The sequence below is a fragment of the Schistocerca cancellata genome, chromosome 8, assembly GCF_023864275.1.
Source record: "Schistocerca cancellata isolate TAMUIC-IGC-003103 chromosome 8, iqSchCanc2.1, whole genome shotgun sequence".
NCBI classification, from domain to species: domain Eukaryota; kingdom Metazoa; phylum Arthropoda; class Insecta; order Orthoptera; family Acrididae; genus Schistocerca; species Schistocerca cancellata.
This window is the reverse complement of record NC_064633.1, coordinates 454,096,563-454,112,812: the sequence shown is the minus strand read 5'-3', so window position 1 is coordinate 454,112,812 and position 16,250 is coordinate 454,096,563. Positions and strand designations below refer to the sequence as shown.

The 16,250-nt window shown below is 42.3% G+C and overlaps 1 protein-coding gene across 1 annotated transcript in view; it reads left to right on the top strand.

The window, feature by feature from the left end:
• The window catches only part of LOC126095624 (zwei Ig domain protein zig-8-like), a 529,063-nt gene that overhangs the window by 155,720 nt on the left and 357,093 nt on the right, over positions 1–16,250 (top strand). Inside the window, exon 3 of the mRNA XM_049910390.1 lies at positions 2,970–3,180. Within this exon, the coding sequence (XP_049766347.1) occupies positions 2,970–3,180 (211 nt within the window). The remainder of the gene's footprint in view (positions 1–2,969; positions 3,181–16,250) is intronic.

Sequence of the window (16,250 nt, the reverse complement as noted above, 5' to 3'; positions counted from 1 at the left end):
GTGTCCGGAGAGTTCAGGCACTTGAGGCTGACACTCAGTATTTTCACTGGTCCTAGTATATACGCATAGGTTGGTTGAGAGGTGGTACAGCTACGGCAGAAATACTTAGTTTTGCCTGAATTTGTCTCTGCTTCTAGCATCCACATTAGTAAAGTAAGGCTCAGGCAAATGACACCGAGCGACGTGGTACAGTGGTCAGCACACTACACTCGCATTCGGGAGAAGGGCAGTTCAAATCCCCGTCCGGCCATCCAGATTTAGGTTTTCCGTTATTTCCTTTAATCACTCGAGTCAAATTCCTCGTTGGTTCCTTTAAAAAGAGCATGACCGATTTCCTTTCTCATCCTTAATACAACAGGAGCTTTTTCTCTGTTTCTAATGATCTTGATGTCGACGGGACGTTAAACCCAGTCATCCTTCCGTCCTTTCCTCCATCCTTCCGTCAGATTAATGTCATCGAAGAACAGTTTCTGCTGAATCTGCTGTATCATATGACACGCTTAAACATGTTAAATCTTTCAATATTTTGGGATATTATTAAAATTTAAACTATATTACACGACGAGGTCCATTAGGAGAGGACTTGCCAAGCTAGGGCTTTATATTGTCCTCTACATTAAGGTTTTTTCGTAAAAGTTTCCTATAGGTTTCACGGTGCCTTGCTATTTATTTGCATTCAGAAATTTGCAGTTTTGTGAAATCACTGAAAAATTGTCGAATTAACTGCATTATTTTAAAATCTAGTCATAAAGTTTTGTACAAGACAGATGACTAGTTCCTCACTTTCGATTACTGATAGAGAATATTTAGGTTCCCATGGATACGTTTGGTTTATATCGCAACTAAAACATGTGAGTAACCGTCGCGGAAATTTCGGAGATGTCGATTCTGAAAGCATTAGTTGTATACTCTTTGTAGCTCTTTCATCCTACTTTTCCTGTGTAGAAGGCAGGGCGGCTACGGCTGTAGACTGAATACTTCACAACTTTCTTCTCTGGTGTTTACTCGTATAAATGAAAATATTTGTTGTCGGTAAAGAAGAGAGCTATACGTTCATATTCTTAAATAAATTGTTTATTTCTGTGTCTAAATGCGGAATTTTACCCATGTGGATTGTATCTTGTTGGAATTGTATACTGTTGGACAATCCAGAAATTGATTTTTCTGGCAATCTGTTGTATAAAGAAATTGGCTTCTATGGTGTCAACTCCTTATATGTGTGCATTGTGTTACAATAAGGTATGAAACCACTATCTAAAATTAATTTTAATCCAGAAAATCTGAGTGTGGTTTCGTGAGCTTATCTGTTGCATATCAGTACACACTGAAGCTACGTTTAGTAACTTGCGGAAATATTTTTATGAAGCTCCTCTCATTGAAGTTAAAGCTGTTAAACATGTCTGCCAGAAATTTAATATGTATTTTCCATTCATGTGACTTACTTCTCTTGGTAAGTATTACCAGTAGCTGAGATATAAAGGTGTTACCAGACATACGATGGCGTTAGCAAAAATTATGCGCATTATCTTGCACGAATACCAGTTACCTACGTTTGCTCAATAAGATGTCAAGAGTACATGTTATCCTTCATCTAATATTTTTGTTTTAGTCCCTTAAGACTATGTGTTACCCTTTCGCATGGGCTAGTATGCTATGTAAGCCAATTACGATCCTAGAAGTATCCCTCTTCTTTTCTTTGATATTTTTTGTCCCATCTGCTTCAGTACACCTCCAAACATTACCAGTAATTTAGACATGGAGGACCTAATGTCTTTCATGCGATAAGCCCTATGATGCACTGCACCTTCCTATATCTCGCACAATAGTCTTAAAACGGAGACACGGGTCGAGATTATAATAAAACTTACAAATGCTGGCGCAAATTTGTGTTTGTTTGTGTGTGTGTGTGTGTGTGTGTGTGTGTGTGTGTGTGTGTGTGTGTGTCTGTGTGTGTGACTAATTCGGGTGCTTTGCAAAACAGTACGTTATGTCCCCAAAGTTACCGAAAATGTGTGTAAAAGTGCATCCTCAGATGATGAAATGTGTGTGAATTCCTAAGGGACCAAACTGCTGAGGTTCTCGTTCCGTAGACTTACACACTTAAGCTAACGTATGCTACGAACAACACACTCATCCATGTCCGAAGGAGGACTCGAACCTCCGACGGGAAGGGCCACGCAGTCCTTGACATGGCGCCTCGAACCGCGCGGCCATTCCGCACGGCGCTGTGCACCCTCCTGGTGGACATTTGGAAGCGGCATGCTTTTAGATTCGCTGTACTGAATGCCAGTAGCGAACTCGTTTGAGGCGCACCGGCGGTCTGGGGGCTGGACATTCCATTTCGAGCAAAGGATGGTGCTGATCCAGATCTGTGACTTTATGGCTCTATCATAGAAAAGTATACGGAAATAAAAAATAAAAACTGAAGGCCACTGTTCAGTTCGCAGATGTTGAGCAACATCATAGGCGTAATATGGTAGGAATGCTGGAGATTAGGCAAGGGACAGAAAGCGTCACTGGAACGCGAATCTAGGTAAGAACTTCAGAACCGAAAACACAGTGCACGGGGGAAATAAGGAATCTAAAATGATGTAATGTGAGACTGCTACAGGCTCACAGTTTGACTGTTAGGTACCTGCAGTAGGCAACTCGATTTGTTCCTGAAACGCACAATGATAATGCTGGCGGCCCGAAAGCTTTTCTTTTTATAGCGTATTTGTTGATACTGAGTGAACGTTTACGTCGATTCGTTCTGATACACTTCCCAAGCACTGGTCATATACTGGGCTCTGATGAGTCATACGTATGCCTACAACACTGAGCACAAGTTGGTTTCGTCAGAGGAATGTGCACATTCTGAAGATGGGCAGGAACGCGTACTTGAAAGTGCAGTATTTCAGTGCTATCAGCTAACCATTCAGCAAGGTCAGGAGTGTGTTGTGATACACGTGTGTTTACCTGTCTGGCAGGTGTCGTGGGTGCGGCACAGGGACGTGCACCTGCTGACGGTGGGCAGGTACACGTACACCAACGACCAGCGGTTCCGCGCCATCAACCAGCCGCTGAGCAACGATTGGACGCTGCAGCTCAAGTACCCGCAGCACCGCGACGCCGGCGTCTACGAGTGCCAGGTGTCCACCACGCCGCACATGAGCCACTTCGTGCACCTCAACGTCGTCGGTAAGTCTCATTTCATTCGTTCACGCAGGCAAGCGTTCCTATTGTTGCTAGCCAAATGTATTGACATTTTTCCCACTCGATTATTTTACTTAGTAAGGTAAGTATGGTGTTAACTCACGGTTCACTAGTAGCGGCAGTAATCCAGAAAGTAACGTCTTGCTCTTCAGGGAAAACCGGAATGCTGAAGATGGGTACTGCTGTGAGCGATCATAAACAATCCATGCAAGTAGTAGTGCAAAGGACAGCTGAGTACCGCACCAGCGAGGGTGCTGACACTATGTAGTGTAGCCCGTCTGTGGACTAGATTGTGCGGAATACTCACAGCCCTCTGCATATTGCCGAAAGGAGGACGTGTTTGCCAATCTTCAGTGACTCATTGGAGGATTAATGGGTGGTGCACAATCGAAATATCGTGTAGTGTAGCTGACGACGACCGCAAGACCGAAATTTCGTCGAACAGCCAGTGCTTCGGGAAAATTTTAAAATTCGCGTAAACATTTCGTGACCATCCAACTACATCTACATCTGCATACCACAGTCTGTCTGAAGTACTTTGGAACCCTATCATTTCCGCTCTCTTAACCATCTCATTCTTGTTCCTTGCATGTGCATTCTAGAAGCACAACACAACCTCTTAGTGTATATGCAACTTGAGATGGATGAGCGTCTTCGAGAAGTTATTGTGCTTACGTAAAGATTCCGGTATGATGTGGTTTCTTTGAATGTACCACCTCTAACTGTTCCTCCATGTAAGAGTCCTAGACAGATGTGAAATACTACAGAATACCTCTAATATGAGTTTTATAATCAACTTACGTTGTGGATGCATGATATTACAACGAGTTTCAGTTTAGCAGCTGCTACTGCTGCTGATGTTGCCTTTTCGTTCTGAACCGTTCCGAATTTCGTGATGGAAGTCCATCACACTATCATCACTGCCGTGTTGCTATTGCATTAGAAAGGGTGATTGGCACCCAGATGGAACAGATTTTCCGCGTCTCATACCTTTTCCATACGCCAACGTCATCCCACTTTTTAGTTTAATCCTCATCGCTGTTTACACATTTATTGAGATCAACATGACTTTACAAGGATTTAAGATCTATCCCTATCAGTAATTCTTTTCTGTGTCACCCAATTCAAATATGGAACACCAGATTCTCCAAAGTTGTATTATTTGTGACCATAAGGCGATTTTTCTTTCATTCATTGCAACTCAAAGCAATAACTAAGGAACAAACGCCAAATGTACTCTTCAAATTACGTAGCGTTGGTTGGCGGTGGCTCCTTCTAGTACATGAAACCAAGGAACAAGCATGTCTTTCCGAATGAAAGACAGTTCTCGTAAAACTCTTGCTTTGCACACTTCAGTCGCAATCTCCTCAGGATCCCCTTACAGATATCGCCCTCTACCAATTTCTTCCTTACTTTTCCCTCCTACTCCCCACTGCGTCTTTCTTTTTCTTTTGCCCTGTTTCACATTTTTTCTCCCATCATAGAACTCTGTCCTCAGAGGAGCGGTGCAGTGTTCATGCAGCCCGGCTGACGTACCAGGTACCCCACTTTGTGTTGTGACAAACAAAATGCAATTTTTCACAAATCGATGTAAGTTCACAAGGCTGAAGACTGAACATACAAACGGAAGGTAACAATAAAGAAAAAGTCTCCTAATCGAGGCAAACTAAAGTTCACTTCTTATTTTCCACAAAGGTTCGTGGTAACACACTCACACACTAAGGACAGTCCATTTCCGAGACGAATACGTAATCTTCGACGGTTGCAGTACACGAGGTCGGCATCCGGCTTGAACTGAACTTTGGGCCTGGTTCTAGCCCTTAATAGCAGTCTCCAGCCAATCAGATTTCGGCGTAGTGATACTTCCTGCAGGCCGTGGCTGGAGCTCCACCTGCAGGAAGTAGTGCTCGGAATGTCTGTTTCCATTATCTTGTGTGTAAATAACCGGTGTTTACCATCGTGCTTTTGGGTACGCCTTTGGGGATAGACAACCTCGTCCTGTGTGGTGCTACCTTGGCTCAGGTACAACATTTCCTACCCTCCCCCCTCCCTCCCCCCCCCCTGCGTATCATTAATTTAGACACGAGCATGAGCAAAAATTTCTTCATTTTTCCGCAGAAAATTGTTATAGTGGAACTGTCCTTCAGTAAATCTTCTTGGTGTGACACTGATGGAGAAGCCCACCCAACGTTTCCAATGGTTTCGAAGATACTCAAACAAAATGTCGATTAAATTAACTTCCCTGACTGCACTGTATTGATACTATCGTTTCATATCCACATTACTTGTTCCTAATCTTCGATATCCCAAAATTGATAATTATAAACAAAGTAATGGAGGAAATACAGGGAAGTCCAAGATGTTAATTAAGACAGAAAACGCTGATGGAAACGACAAAGATTCTCTACTCCTTGTAAACGGAAATGATACGTTAGTTAACTGCTCATGTGAAAAGCGGAACTCTGAGAGCGTCGTTTCCTTCTGCAGAACATAAATGGCTTCTACCCTTTCCCTCAGTAATGGAGCACGTGTCAGATTTTTACGTATGCTATGCTCCATGTTTTCGTGAGCCTACCACATTCTTTCAGGAGGTGCTACAAATTATACCCTTGGTTCGACCTGCCAGATTTCGCGTCTTTCAGACACTTATTCGCCTTCAGAGATTCTCACTCCACTTTTTATGGACAAATAATCACCATATGTAGACGGAGGTACTTTTCAAGTCCCATCGACGACGGGATAATTACAAACAGGGCACAAGGTCAAATTGGGCAAGGATGTCGAAATAAGTTGGGCTTGTCTATATGTAGTAAACCATCCGTGCATTTGGCACGAAAAACCCACCTACGAGCGCCCACGTCTACATCTACGCGATTACTCTGCTGTTCACAATAAAGTGCCTGGCAAGGGATTCAGTGAACCACCTTCAAGCTTTCTCTCTACCGTTCCACTCTCGAAAGACGCGCGGGAAAAACTAGCACTTAAATTTTGCTGTCCGAGCCCTGATTTCTCTTATTTTAACGTGAGCATCATTCCTCCCTATGTAGGTGGGTGCCAATCGTAGGAGAAAATAGGTGATTGAAATTTATGAGAAGATACTGTCGCAACGAAAAGCGCCTTTATTCTAATGATTGCCACTCCAATTCACGTATAATATCTGTGGCACTACCTCCCATATTGCGCGGTAATACAAAACGAGCTGCCCTTCTTTATGCTATTTCGATATCAGCCGTTAGTCCCAACTGATCCGGATCCCACACCGCACAGCAATACTCCAGAATAAGGCGGACAAGCGTGGTGTAAGCAGTCTCTTTAGTAGGCCTGTTGCACCTTCTAAGTGTTCTGCCAATGAATCGCTGTGTTTGGTTTTCTCAACCCAAAACATTATCTATGTGATCGTTCCAATTTAGGTTATTTGTAATCCCTAAGTATTTAGTTGACTTTACAGCCTTCAGATTTGTGTGACTTACCACGTAATTGAAATTTAACGGATTTCTTTTAGTACTCATGTGAATAACTTCACACTTTTTTAAGGACATTTATTTGTACCTCGTGCCTACGTATAAAGTCTATCAACCATTTCGGAATATTGTAAGGTTATTTCGAGTTAACCAGAGAGAAACAGCAACATTATTGTAATCTTCAAGAATATTCTACATCATGGTTTCATCCCCGAAATTGAAATGTCCCCTCTGCATCATGATTATTTGGTATAACGAGGCGGGGTACTAGCCTCGGTAGATCAGTCAAATTGCACCTGCTGCATAACGCGGTCGGGTGAAAGCAGAAGCTTTTTCGCTGTAATTACTCTCCGCACACGTCACGCATTTGGCATGAATTCTGGACGGCAGATTTAATTAACAAAGTGGCGCTGTCGGGGTTTGTTTGAATTGAAACATCTCCGCCGGCCTATTTATTCTGCAAGGTACACAGCCGGTTTGCATATGTACACCGAGTGGTTTAAACACTGATACGTGCTCTGTTAACTACTCCAGTTGATGAGACTGTTGTAGTTGCAAGTGTGGCAGTCCGTGATAAGCAGTTAAGGTAGCACTATCAACAACACTCGTGCACTAACTACCGTCACTACAAAGTTCCAGCCAGCACTTCGGCGCCGATAGTTTTAATCACTATGCAGATTACCTCGTTGGCAGGAACATAAACGACATCTGAAGTACCAGTCAGCCGCCACAGACCAAGAATCATAAAAACACTGGTAGTGCAAAAAAAAATGGAGAACAAAGTAACGTTTATACTAGAAACAAAACACGAAGGAATTACTCAAATGGATGTTACGTACGTGTACAGTCAAACAAATGATTACAATACGAGAAAAGTAGGATTATTTATTCAAGAGAAAGAGCTTCATAATTTGAGCTAGTCAATAACATGTTGGTCCACCTCCGCCGCTTATGCAAGCTATTATTCGGCTTGTTATTAATTGATAGAGATTCAGGATGTCCTCCTGAGACGTATCGAGTTGAATTATGTCCAATGTTCACGCTGGATCGTCAGTATCTCGAGCTGAGTATAGGGTCCTGTCCATAATGCTACAAAAGTGTTCAGTTGGGAAGAGATCTGACTCCTTGAGCGCGAAAGTAGTTTTCGGCAAAGACAAAAACAAGCGTTAGAGACTCTCGCCTTGTGGAAGGGCATTACTTTGCGAAATGTAAGCTGCTATGATTGCCACGGAGGGCAACAGAAAGTGGTTGGTATCACCACTGTCCAGGGCGTCTCCAGACACAATCTTCTGCCTAGAGAACCACTGACTGGAGTAGATCTGTCTTCGGTGATGAGTCTCAATTCAGACTGAGACCCGGTGATCAGCGAGGACGTGTCTGGAGACGCACCGGACAGTTGTGGGATACCAAACTGATTGTCACCCCAAATTTTCTTTCCCTTCGTGCCAAGCCATCGTGGGCTTACATTTCAACACAGTACCGATCGCTACCTTGGCCAGCAAGGTCGCCGAATCTCTCCAAAAATGAGAACGTTTGGAGCATTGTTGAGAGAGTCCTCCAATCAGCTTGGTATTTTGACGATCTAATGCACCAACTGGGCAGAATATAGCACGTTATTTCTCAAGAGGACAACCAAAAACTGTGTCAGTCAATGCTAAGTCGAATAACTGCTTGCATAAGGGCCAGAGATTGATCAACGAATTGATGACTGGCTCAGTCATTTGTTTGTCTGTGCATGTACATGACATCTACCGCTTTTAATCGCATTTGGTGAATTCCTCCTTGCTACTTATTTTTTGTCCTACTACGCAGTCATCTGATTCTTGAACCGTTAGGTATTACAGCAGTCGTTCGCAAGTATCAGTACTGTGCAGTAGTTAAGAGGCTTGATTGTTATTGTCAAGGAGCGATATTCGAAATGTGGGCGACCAATCGACTATAATGTCGAGTAACTTCCTTTAATCACTTTAAGCGAATGCTGGAATGGATTCATAGAATAGAGTACACCCCTTTATCTTCTCTCATTTCATCCTGCAGGAGCCAATTTTTCGTCTCAATGACCTTCATAAATCAACGAAATGGTGATTTGTTCCTAAAAAAAGGTTTCCCTTGTTGGAAAAACTACAACTTAAAATCATGGACAATGAACAGCAACGCCTATTGAAGCTAAGTATCAGTAGGAGACGCACTTGAATTTTAATCCTGTCTCTGTGAGTCAACAATGATCTCAGACTTCTAATAAGGGTGATTCTACTGACAATTCAAGTGTACGTTGTAAGGGAAAACAAATTCTAAACAGTTGAAGAAGGCGACAAAATTAAAGTCCGTATAACAGTTTGTCAGTATTGTCTAGATGTTTGAAGTGAATTCTACAAGTCAAGAGACAAATTTAATTTGTGATTTAACAGGTAGAAGATATACCTACAGGATTATCTTCCAATGTATTGCAGCTCAGTTTCTTCTCTGAAGACCCTTCCTGAATGAAGCAGTTGGATGTTTATGCCGTACGTGTTGTTTCGCGGGATGTGTCTATCAGGAAAAAGGGTTCTCCAATGTAAAAATGATGCAAGATAGAAATTCTAAGAGAAGTAGGTGAAGCCCGTAGCGAAAGCCAGGTAATGTACAATACCTATAAGGACCAGGAAGGAGCAATAGAATGGGAACACCCGAATAAATTGCACGGATTAGAAAGTGTGTAAGATGAGGATGTATCCTTTCGCTCCTACTGTTCAGTCTGTACATCGAAGAAGCAATCAAGAAAATATAGTAGGGTGAGGAGCGGAATTGAACTTTAGGGTGGAAGAGTACAATGATAAGATTCCCTCATGACTCTGCTACCCTCAGTGGAAGTGACGAAGAAGTATCAGACGTAATGCATGAATAGAGAAGTCAACTGACCTCACACTACCGACTGACAGTAAACCGAGGACAGACGAAACTAACGAGGAGTAGCAAGTATGAGAATACTGAGGAACATAACATCAAAACTAGGGGACAGGAACAGACGAAGTGAAGGAATTCTGCTACCTTGGAAGCAAAACAACTTATTTGCGATGAAACAAACAGGACATAAAAAGCAGACCAGCTGATACTAAGATGAACTCAAGACCAAAAGAAGTCTAGCACAAATCAAGGCCTTAATATGAGGAAACGTTTGGACTACAGAACTGTGTGAAAGTGAATCATGGACTTTGTGGAAAACTGGAAACAAGAGAATCGAAGCGTCTGAGTTGTGGTGCTATAGGACACGTTGAAAATGAAGTGGACTGAGAACGTAAAAAACACTGAAAAGTAGAAATAACAGGGCATACGTTAAGACATCGGTGAATAACTGACAAGGAACTAGAGCTGTGGAGAGTACAAACTATCATGAGAGATAAAAATCCGAATATATTCAATAAATAACTGAGAACTTTGGGAATAAGTCCTACCCAGAGATGAAAATATTGGCATCTGAGAGCAAGTCGTGGCAGGTCATACCAAAATAGTCAGTGGGCTGAAGACTCCAAAACAATATGGCTTATCAGATTGGAACTGTATTTGAGTAGACACATTATTAAGCCACATTATGTTACTTCGGAATCAGGTTTCCCGTCGATTCAGAATTTTGGAGAAAGTGGATGGTTTCTTCAGCGCGTACTAATGACATGATAGTGATTCATGTCGTTGTCTTTCGAGTGGAAATTTGACTCTTAACCTTTTTTAAAATTAGTATATAACAAGAAACCGTTAACGTGAAAATAATTTCTCATGGAATTTTGTTCAAAATGGCTCTGAGCACTATGGGAATTAAATTCTAAGGTCATCAGTCCCCTAGAACTTAGAACTACTTGAACCTAACTAACCTAAGAACATCACACACATCCATGCCCGAGGCAGGATTCGAACCTGCGACCGTAGCGGTCGCGGAATTTTGTCTATCATGTTCTATACAGCCGACGTTTTAATCACATCTATTTGAAAATTACTGCATTTAGTCAATAGAGTTTAGAACCACCTTGATTACAGTCGCAATACTTGAACCTTTAATTTCTTTCTCTGAGTATTAAGCATGTCAAGTTTGGCTTAGACAATCTCCCTAAACTTTAAGTGGATGTCATTCATTATGCTGAATACACAATATTATGGTCACAGGAACCAACAAGCTCTGCTCATTCCGGCCTTAAAAAGTCATAGATATCTGCTCATGTTTGTAGATGTCATCACCGTCGACTGACACATCCCTTCAAGTTTCCCCACAGCTATTCACTTCGGTTCAATTTACGAAGCTATGGAAACCATTTGAGACGTGCTCCTCGTCGCAAGTTGAACAAAACAGCACCACTAATGTATCTTTTTCCGTAAAGAAAGGGGAAACTTTATCATCCAGGAAGAAAATAAGGCCAGATAACTTTGAAGAGTGTCTTCTAGATCACAGCGTCCTTCGGAAGCAAATTTCCCTAAAAAGATTCCTTAGGTTTATGACAGACATTGTTCCCTTATATACAAAAAAGGAATTAGTATGCCAATATAACATGTTTTCAGTTATCCACGGGTTCGCTGTCGGCGTTTCATCGCTTAGTATTTGTCAACATTATGAGAAGACTGCTCACGACACTCACTTAAAAGCTTCCACCTGGGTTTCCTTCCCCGGAAAACTGTACCCAGTCATGTTATTGTACTCGATGATATGAACTGCAGTTTCGTATCTTGACGCTGCACAAAAAGTAACAAAATCATACACCGAATACATTGTTAGGCCATATTCCAGTTAGTTTAAATGCTGTTTTTTCCACTAGTTTTGCTGTCCACAAAATGACAGGCAGACTGCTTCTATCACTTGGAGGGGCAGAGAGAACGTGTAGAGCTGACAGCTAATTCAGGAAATGAAACTGCGGTGGCTGCTTCGCTGAAATTGCGAGGTGTATATGTTACCTTCACTCCTAACAAAAGCGCCAAAAAAGAATAAATGAGGAACATCATACGTCACGTTCCAGATTTCAGTGTCACTGTCCACGGTTACTACGGTTACTACGGCTAACCAGTGTTAGCTTCTCCCTCCCCCCCCCCCCTAGTAAGTGCGGCAAAAATAGAAAAATGCTTTCTTAGGGTGCTTGTTCTTGACTGAACGTTTCTGTTAAAAGTCACTGGCGTGAGATAACGGAAGAATGGGATTCAGATACCTGTTAGGCCAATGGGATTAAGGGATTCAATTCTTTCTCCCGCTGGAGACGAACACCGAGATGTACCTGGGAGCCACAGGACCTCCACATTGGCAGAAATGTACACACGGATTTCTATATCGTTTTGCCGTGATAGTACTCTCTCGCTAAATCAGTTTTCAAACTAGTACAACGGAAACTGTATTAGCGACACAAAGAGTTCATACAAAGGGCAATTAAATACAGAGGCTTTCAGAATACAGGTATAAACATTTTGAAGTTACCTAATTTGCATAACTCATCTACGATATCAGTGTAGGATGAAATAATACATTCTTCTTGTTGTGTCTGAAACTAGTGGTGCGTCAATTAATGTTTTAGAATAGTGTAGCAGATGGACGCATTGTGTGTTTTCTCTATGAGGTGCCACGCCCTCATCACGCCCTCTTGAACATCGTATGACACAGTGGTGCACGTCGAGTTGGTGTTCAGGTAATTAAGAAGACAAGATTGAATTCGATGACTTATAAGTGTAATTATGTAATTAAATTCACATTGATGAATTCTTCTCGGGTTATCAGCCGAGTGGTGGCATAGTATTGTCGCAGGGTTTCAATGAGTTTCGTACCCATCATCTACTGGCGAAGTGGCAATTTACACATAGGAACTGTTAGATCTGGTTCCAGTGGAAGACACAAAGAGATGAATCCAGTCGCTGGAAACTGCTGAAAGGCAGTTGGAGCCGTTGGTCTGAATTGGAACACGTTGGTCTCAGTTGCCACTAACGGAGCGCCAGTGATGCGAGGGACACAATATGGACTCGTAGCATTGTTGCGCAAAAATCTGTAACGATAAAAATTTTTACGGAATTCATTGTTCCGCGCATCAAGAAGCACTTGGTGCTACGTTTTCAGTGGTGGAGAACGTCGTGAAACTGGTGTTCAGAATAGTAAATCACCCTAAGTCATACGGGTTATAACGTTGTCAGTTTCAATAGTTTTTGATATAACTGTAGGAACAATATGGAGGCGTGATTTTCTGCACTGAAGTACGTTCTTTAAGACGAGGGGCATGCTTGGAACCATCCTTCGAGTTAAGAGCCTGCTATTAAGCAATTTATAAAAGAAAAGGAAAACAGCAACCTGCATTAGAAAATACGGAATGGATGGGAGTCCTCGCATTTTCAGTGGAGTTGACCGCTCACTCGAACATCCTCAATAAGACGTTGCTAGGTGAGAAGCAAATAATATCTGATTCAACGGGAAAGGTGGATGCATTTAAAATGAAAATTAAATTGTCCATTTCCCTGAGCACTCTGGTGTTAATGAAAATGCGCATTTTAAACAAATACAGGAATAGTTTTCAGATCGTTTGCAGGACACTGTCAACCTCGTATCTTTTTTTTAGACTCTTTCAAGATCATTTGCTCTATCAGTTGAAGGCGTCCCCGTTGATTTGGAAATGGAATTGATCGATCTACACTTCCATTCCCTATTAAAAGATAAATTCTGTTACGTTAGAACTGTCGAGGAATTCTACGAATGTTTTCCTCGGGAAGAGTTTCCAAGTCTCCATAACGAGGCTGCAAAAGTGGTAGCCATTTTTGGATCAACTTATGTTTCTAAATATTGTTTTCAATAATAAAACTAAATAAGTCAAGATTACGTGTCAGCCTCAGTGTCGCCAATCCGAAAAACTGCCTGTACCTGTCAATGTGCCTACAGTTCGTACAAGATACCAACTTGTATGTCTTTAGCGAACCAGAAGTAATTAGATAATGAGGGTAATTCTGTTCTGTTTACGATGTATTAAGTTGAGAATAGTAGCCATGGTACTGTCAGTAGAGAAGTTCTCGATAGCAAATTTTGTTTCTGTCAAATGTAGTCACGATAGTTTTTTCCGTTCCTAACGCTATGCTGTGGAGGCTATTTGTTAAATCCACTGGTCGAGAATCAACTCACTTTGTCAACTTTTTTTATTACGGAAACTACAATAAAGCACCAACAGTAAGACACTCTTCAGAACTAACAAAACAATAACGATCGCTTCTGCTGATCAAGCAAATAACAACTAATTCCTGTAAACAGAGTTCCCTTCGACTTTATACCCGTACAACTGTTCCACGTCGAAGTCGGTTTTTAGCAGCTGGTATATAGCCTAACACGACGGAAGCGACGTCTCACAATCGTTACGGAAGAGAGGATAGTTAAGGTGGCACATCGCTGGACAGGCCAATCTTCTCCGTTCGTGGCTAGTCTAGAACTGCTTGCTGAACGCCCAGGCGCCGGCTTATCTAGCCCTGGGCGGAAAGATAATTCCAGGGCTATTTGTACACCCGTGATCTCCAAGGAATATTTCTTCAATCGTCACGCCCCCTTCCTCCGCTGCTGGTTGATGCCCTCTGATGGACGTTGACCGTACCTACTTGTTTGTTATCGACTATGTTACTTGCTAGAGATGGGGGATCCGCTCCTGAACTGATTCATAGAGTTGAATCTTTCAAAGGAGTGAACAATCAGTGATTCAGAAAAAAAGAACGGTAGCTCCAACCACCAGAGGTGGTGGTCAGAGCACAGTGCACGCCACACAACACAGCCGGCGCCGGCCTCTGCCCTGCTTCTACCTTGGCTGCCTGCATTGTGCAGTGCCCCATTGGATTTTGTGTTTCACATATACCGTGCCATCTCTGTGCGTCCTCTGCCGCGTGCAGTGTCTGGTGCACCTTAACTTAGTATCGCACTCTGTCGGCGATCGTTTCAGTCACACGTCCTGCCCTCTGGGCAGTTGATGCGAGCAACAGGACAGAGAGCCTCCTAGCGGAGAACATAAGAACTTCTTGCAACAACCTGCTCGCAAGAGAACGGACGATTTGTCTCGGAGCGGGTGACTGGTGGCCGTTCACCGCTCCCCCCACCCTCGGAACTCGCCCGCTCAACGCTCACCCCACCGTTCTCGACTCTAGCCAGAGCGTTGAGCAAAGCAACTCAGGTGTCACTCTGGTCTCTGCGGTCTTAGCTCACGCAGTAATACAGCTCGCGGCTCGACCTGCTTGACTCAGCGCCTCTGCATCGGAGTTCGTCTCTACTGGATATTGTCCTTCGTAGTAATACCGCTATATACATTACATTATTATGTTATGTATACATCATTTGTTTTTATTTTATTTTTATTTGTTTAAACTGATCAGATTAGGTCCCTGACGACTCCTCTTACTATAGGATTTTTATTATGGACACTCGAATTTACGCTTTAATTACGAGGGAACCGATAAATGTATCGCAAAATGTGATACACCAATATTTTCCTTGTTTTATTCTGCGTAAGGCTATATGCAGCGCTTTAGTCTTACAGTCACATTTATATATATTTTTTTCTTATTCTCGTACGGATTTTGCGATTTTAGGCGTCTTCGGAAGGAAATGTTCACTTTAAAAATATATGGCTTGCGATGTATTTGTACGAGGTTAATGAAATTTTAATACATTATAGCCAAATATATTGTTAATGTAAATCTCAAGTTACAACATTTTCCGATCACCCAAAAAACCATGATAGTGCAAAATAAATCAATAATCAAAAACTTTGTCATATCATGGAAATTTCAGTAAATAATACAAAATTCTTACTCATTATCTGTGTTACTTCAAAATAGGATCAAAGAAGATCAAAATACAGGTATAGTACTGGAATAAACCAAGTTTAAATGGCAATGTGCCTTCCATTTATTTTCTATTGTGAATGAGTGGTGAGTCATGAAAAAGAGCTAGTTCATTTCAGGGAGTGAACAGTTCTGATCCGATCTCTGAAAAGAACAGTTTTGCCCATCTCTAGTACTTGCTGGTAAACATTCTTGCGTTGGACAGACTTCGCAGCGGAGTCGGCAACCAGCGTCGCTGTTGTGTCGGCAAAGTTGCCTCTGCAGTAGGCGTCTGTGGTTACTGCAGCGCTATATTTTGCCTCTTTTTAAATATGTCAACTGAAAAGTAAATATTTTACGTGTAAAAATGTGTCTGGCATAATATTACTGGTGTAATGCCACTGCAAATTCAACTATATTTTATTTGTATTTTTTTATCGTCTCTTGTATCAAGCTGGCCGCTGTGGCCGAGCGGTTCAAGGTACTTCAGTCCAGAACCACCCTGTTGCTAAGGTCGCAGGTTCGAATCCCGCCTCGGGCATGGAAGTGTGTGATGTCCTTAGGTAGGTTAGGTTTTCGTAGTTCTAAGTCTAGGGGACTGATGACCTCAGATGTTAAGTCCTATAGTGCTTACAGCAATTTGAACCATTTTTTCTCGTACCAAATTCCAGTAACAGTACATTGCCACTCGTTATTCCACATAGCGTAAGCTATTCAGCTTCCCTAATATAGTGTAATACGAAATCAAGCCACATGCACGCCGGTTTGTGTTCTGTGCGCCACCGCTCTGCAATCTGAGCGGCGCGTGTGGAGATT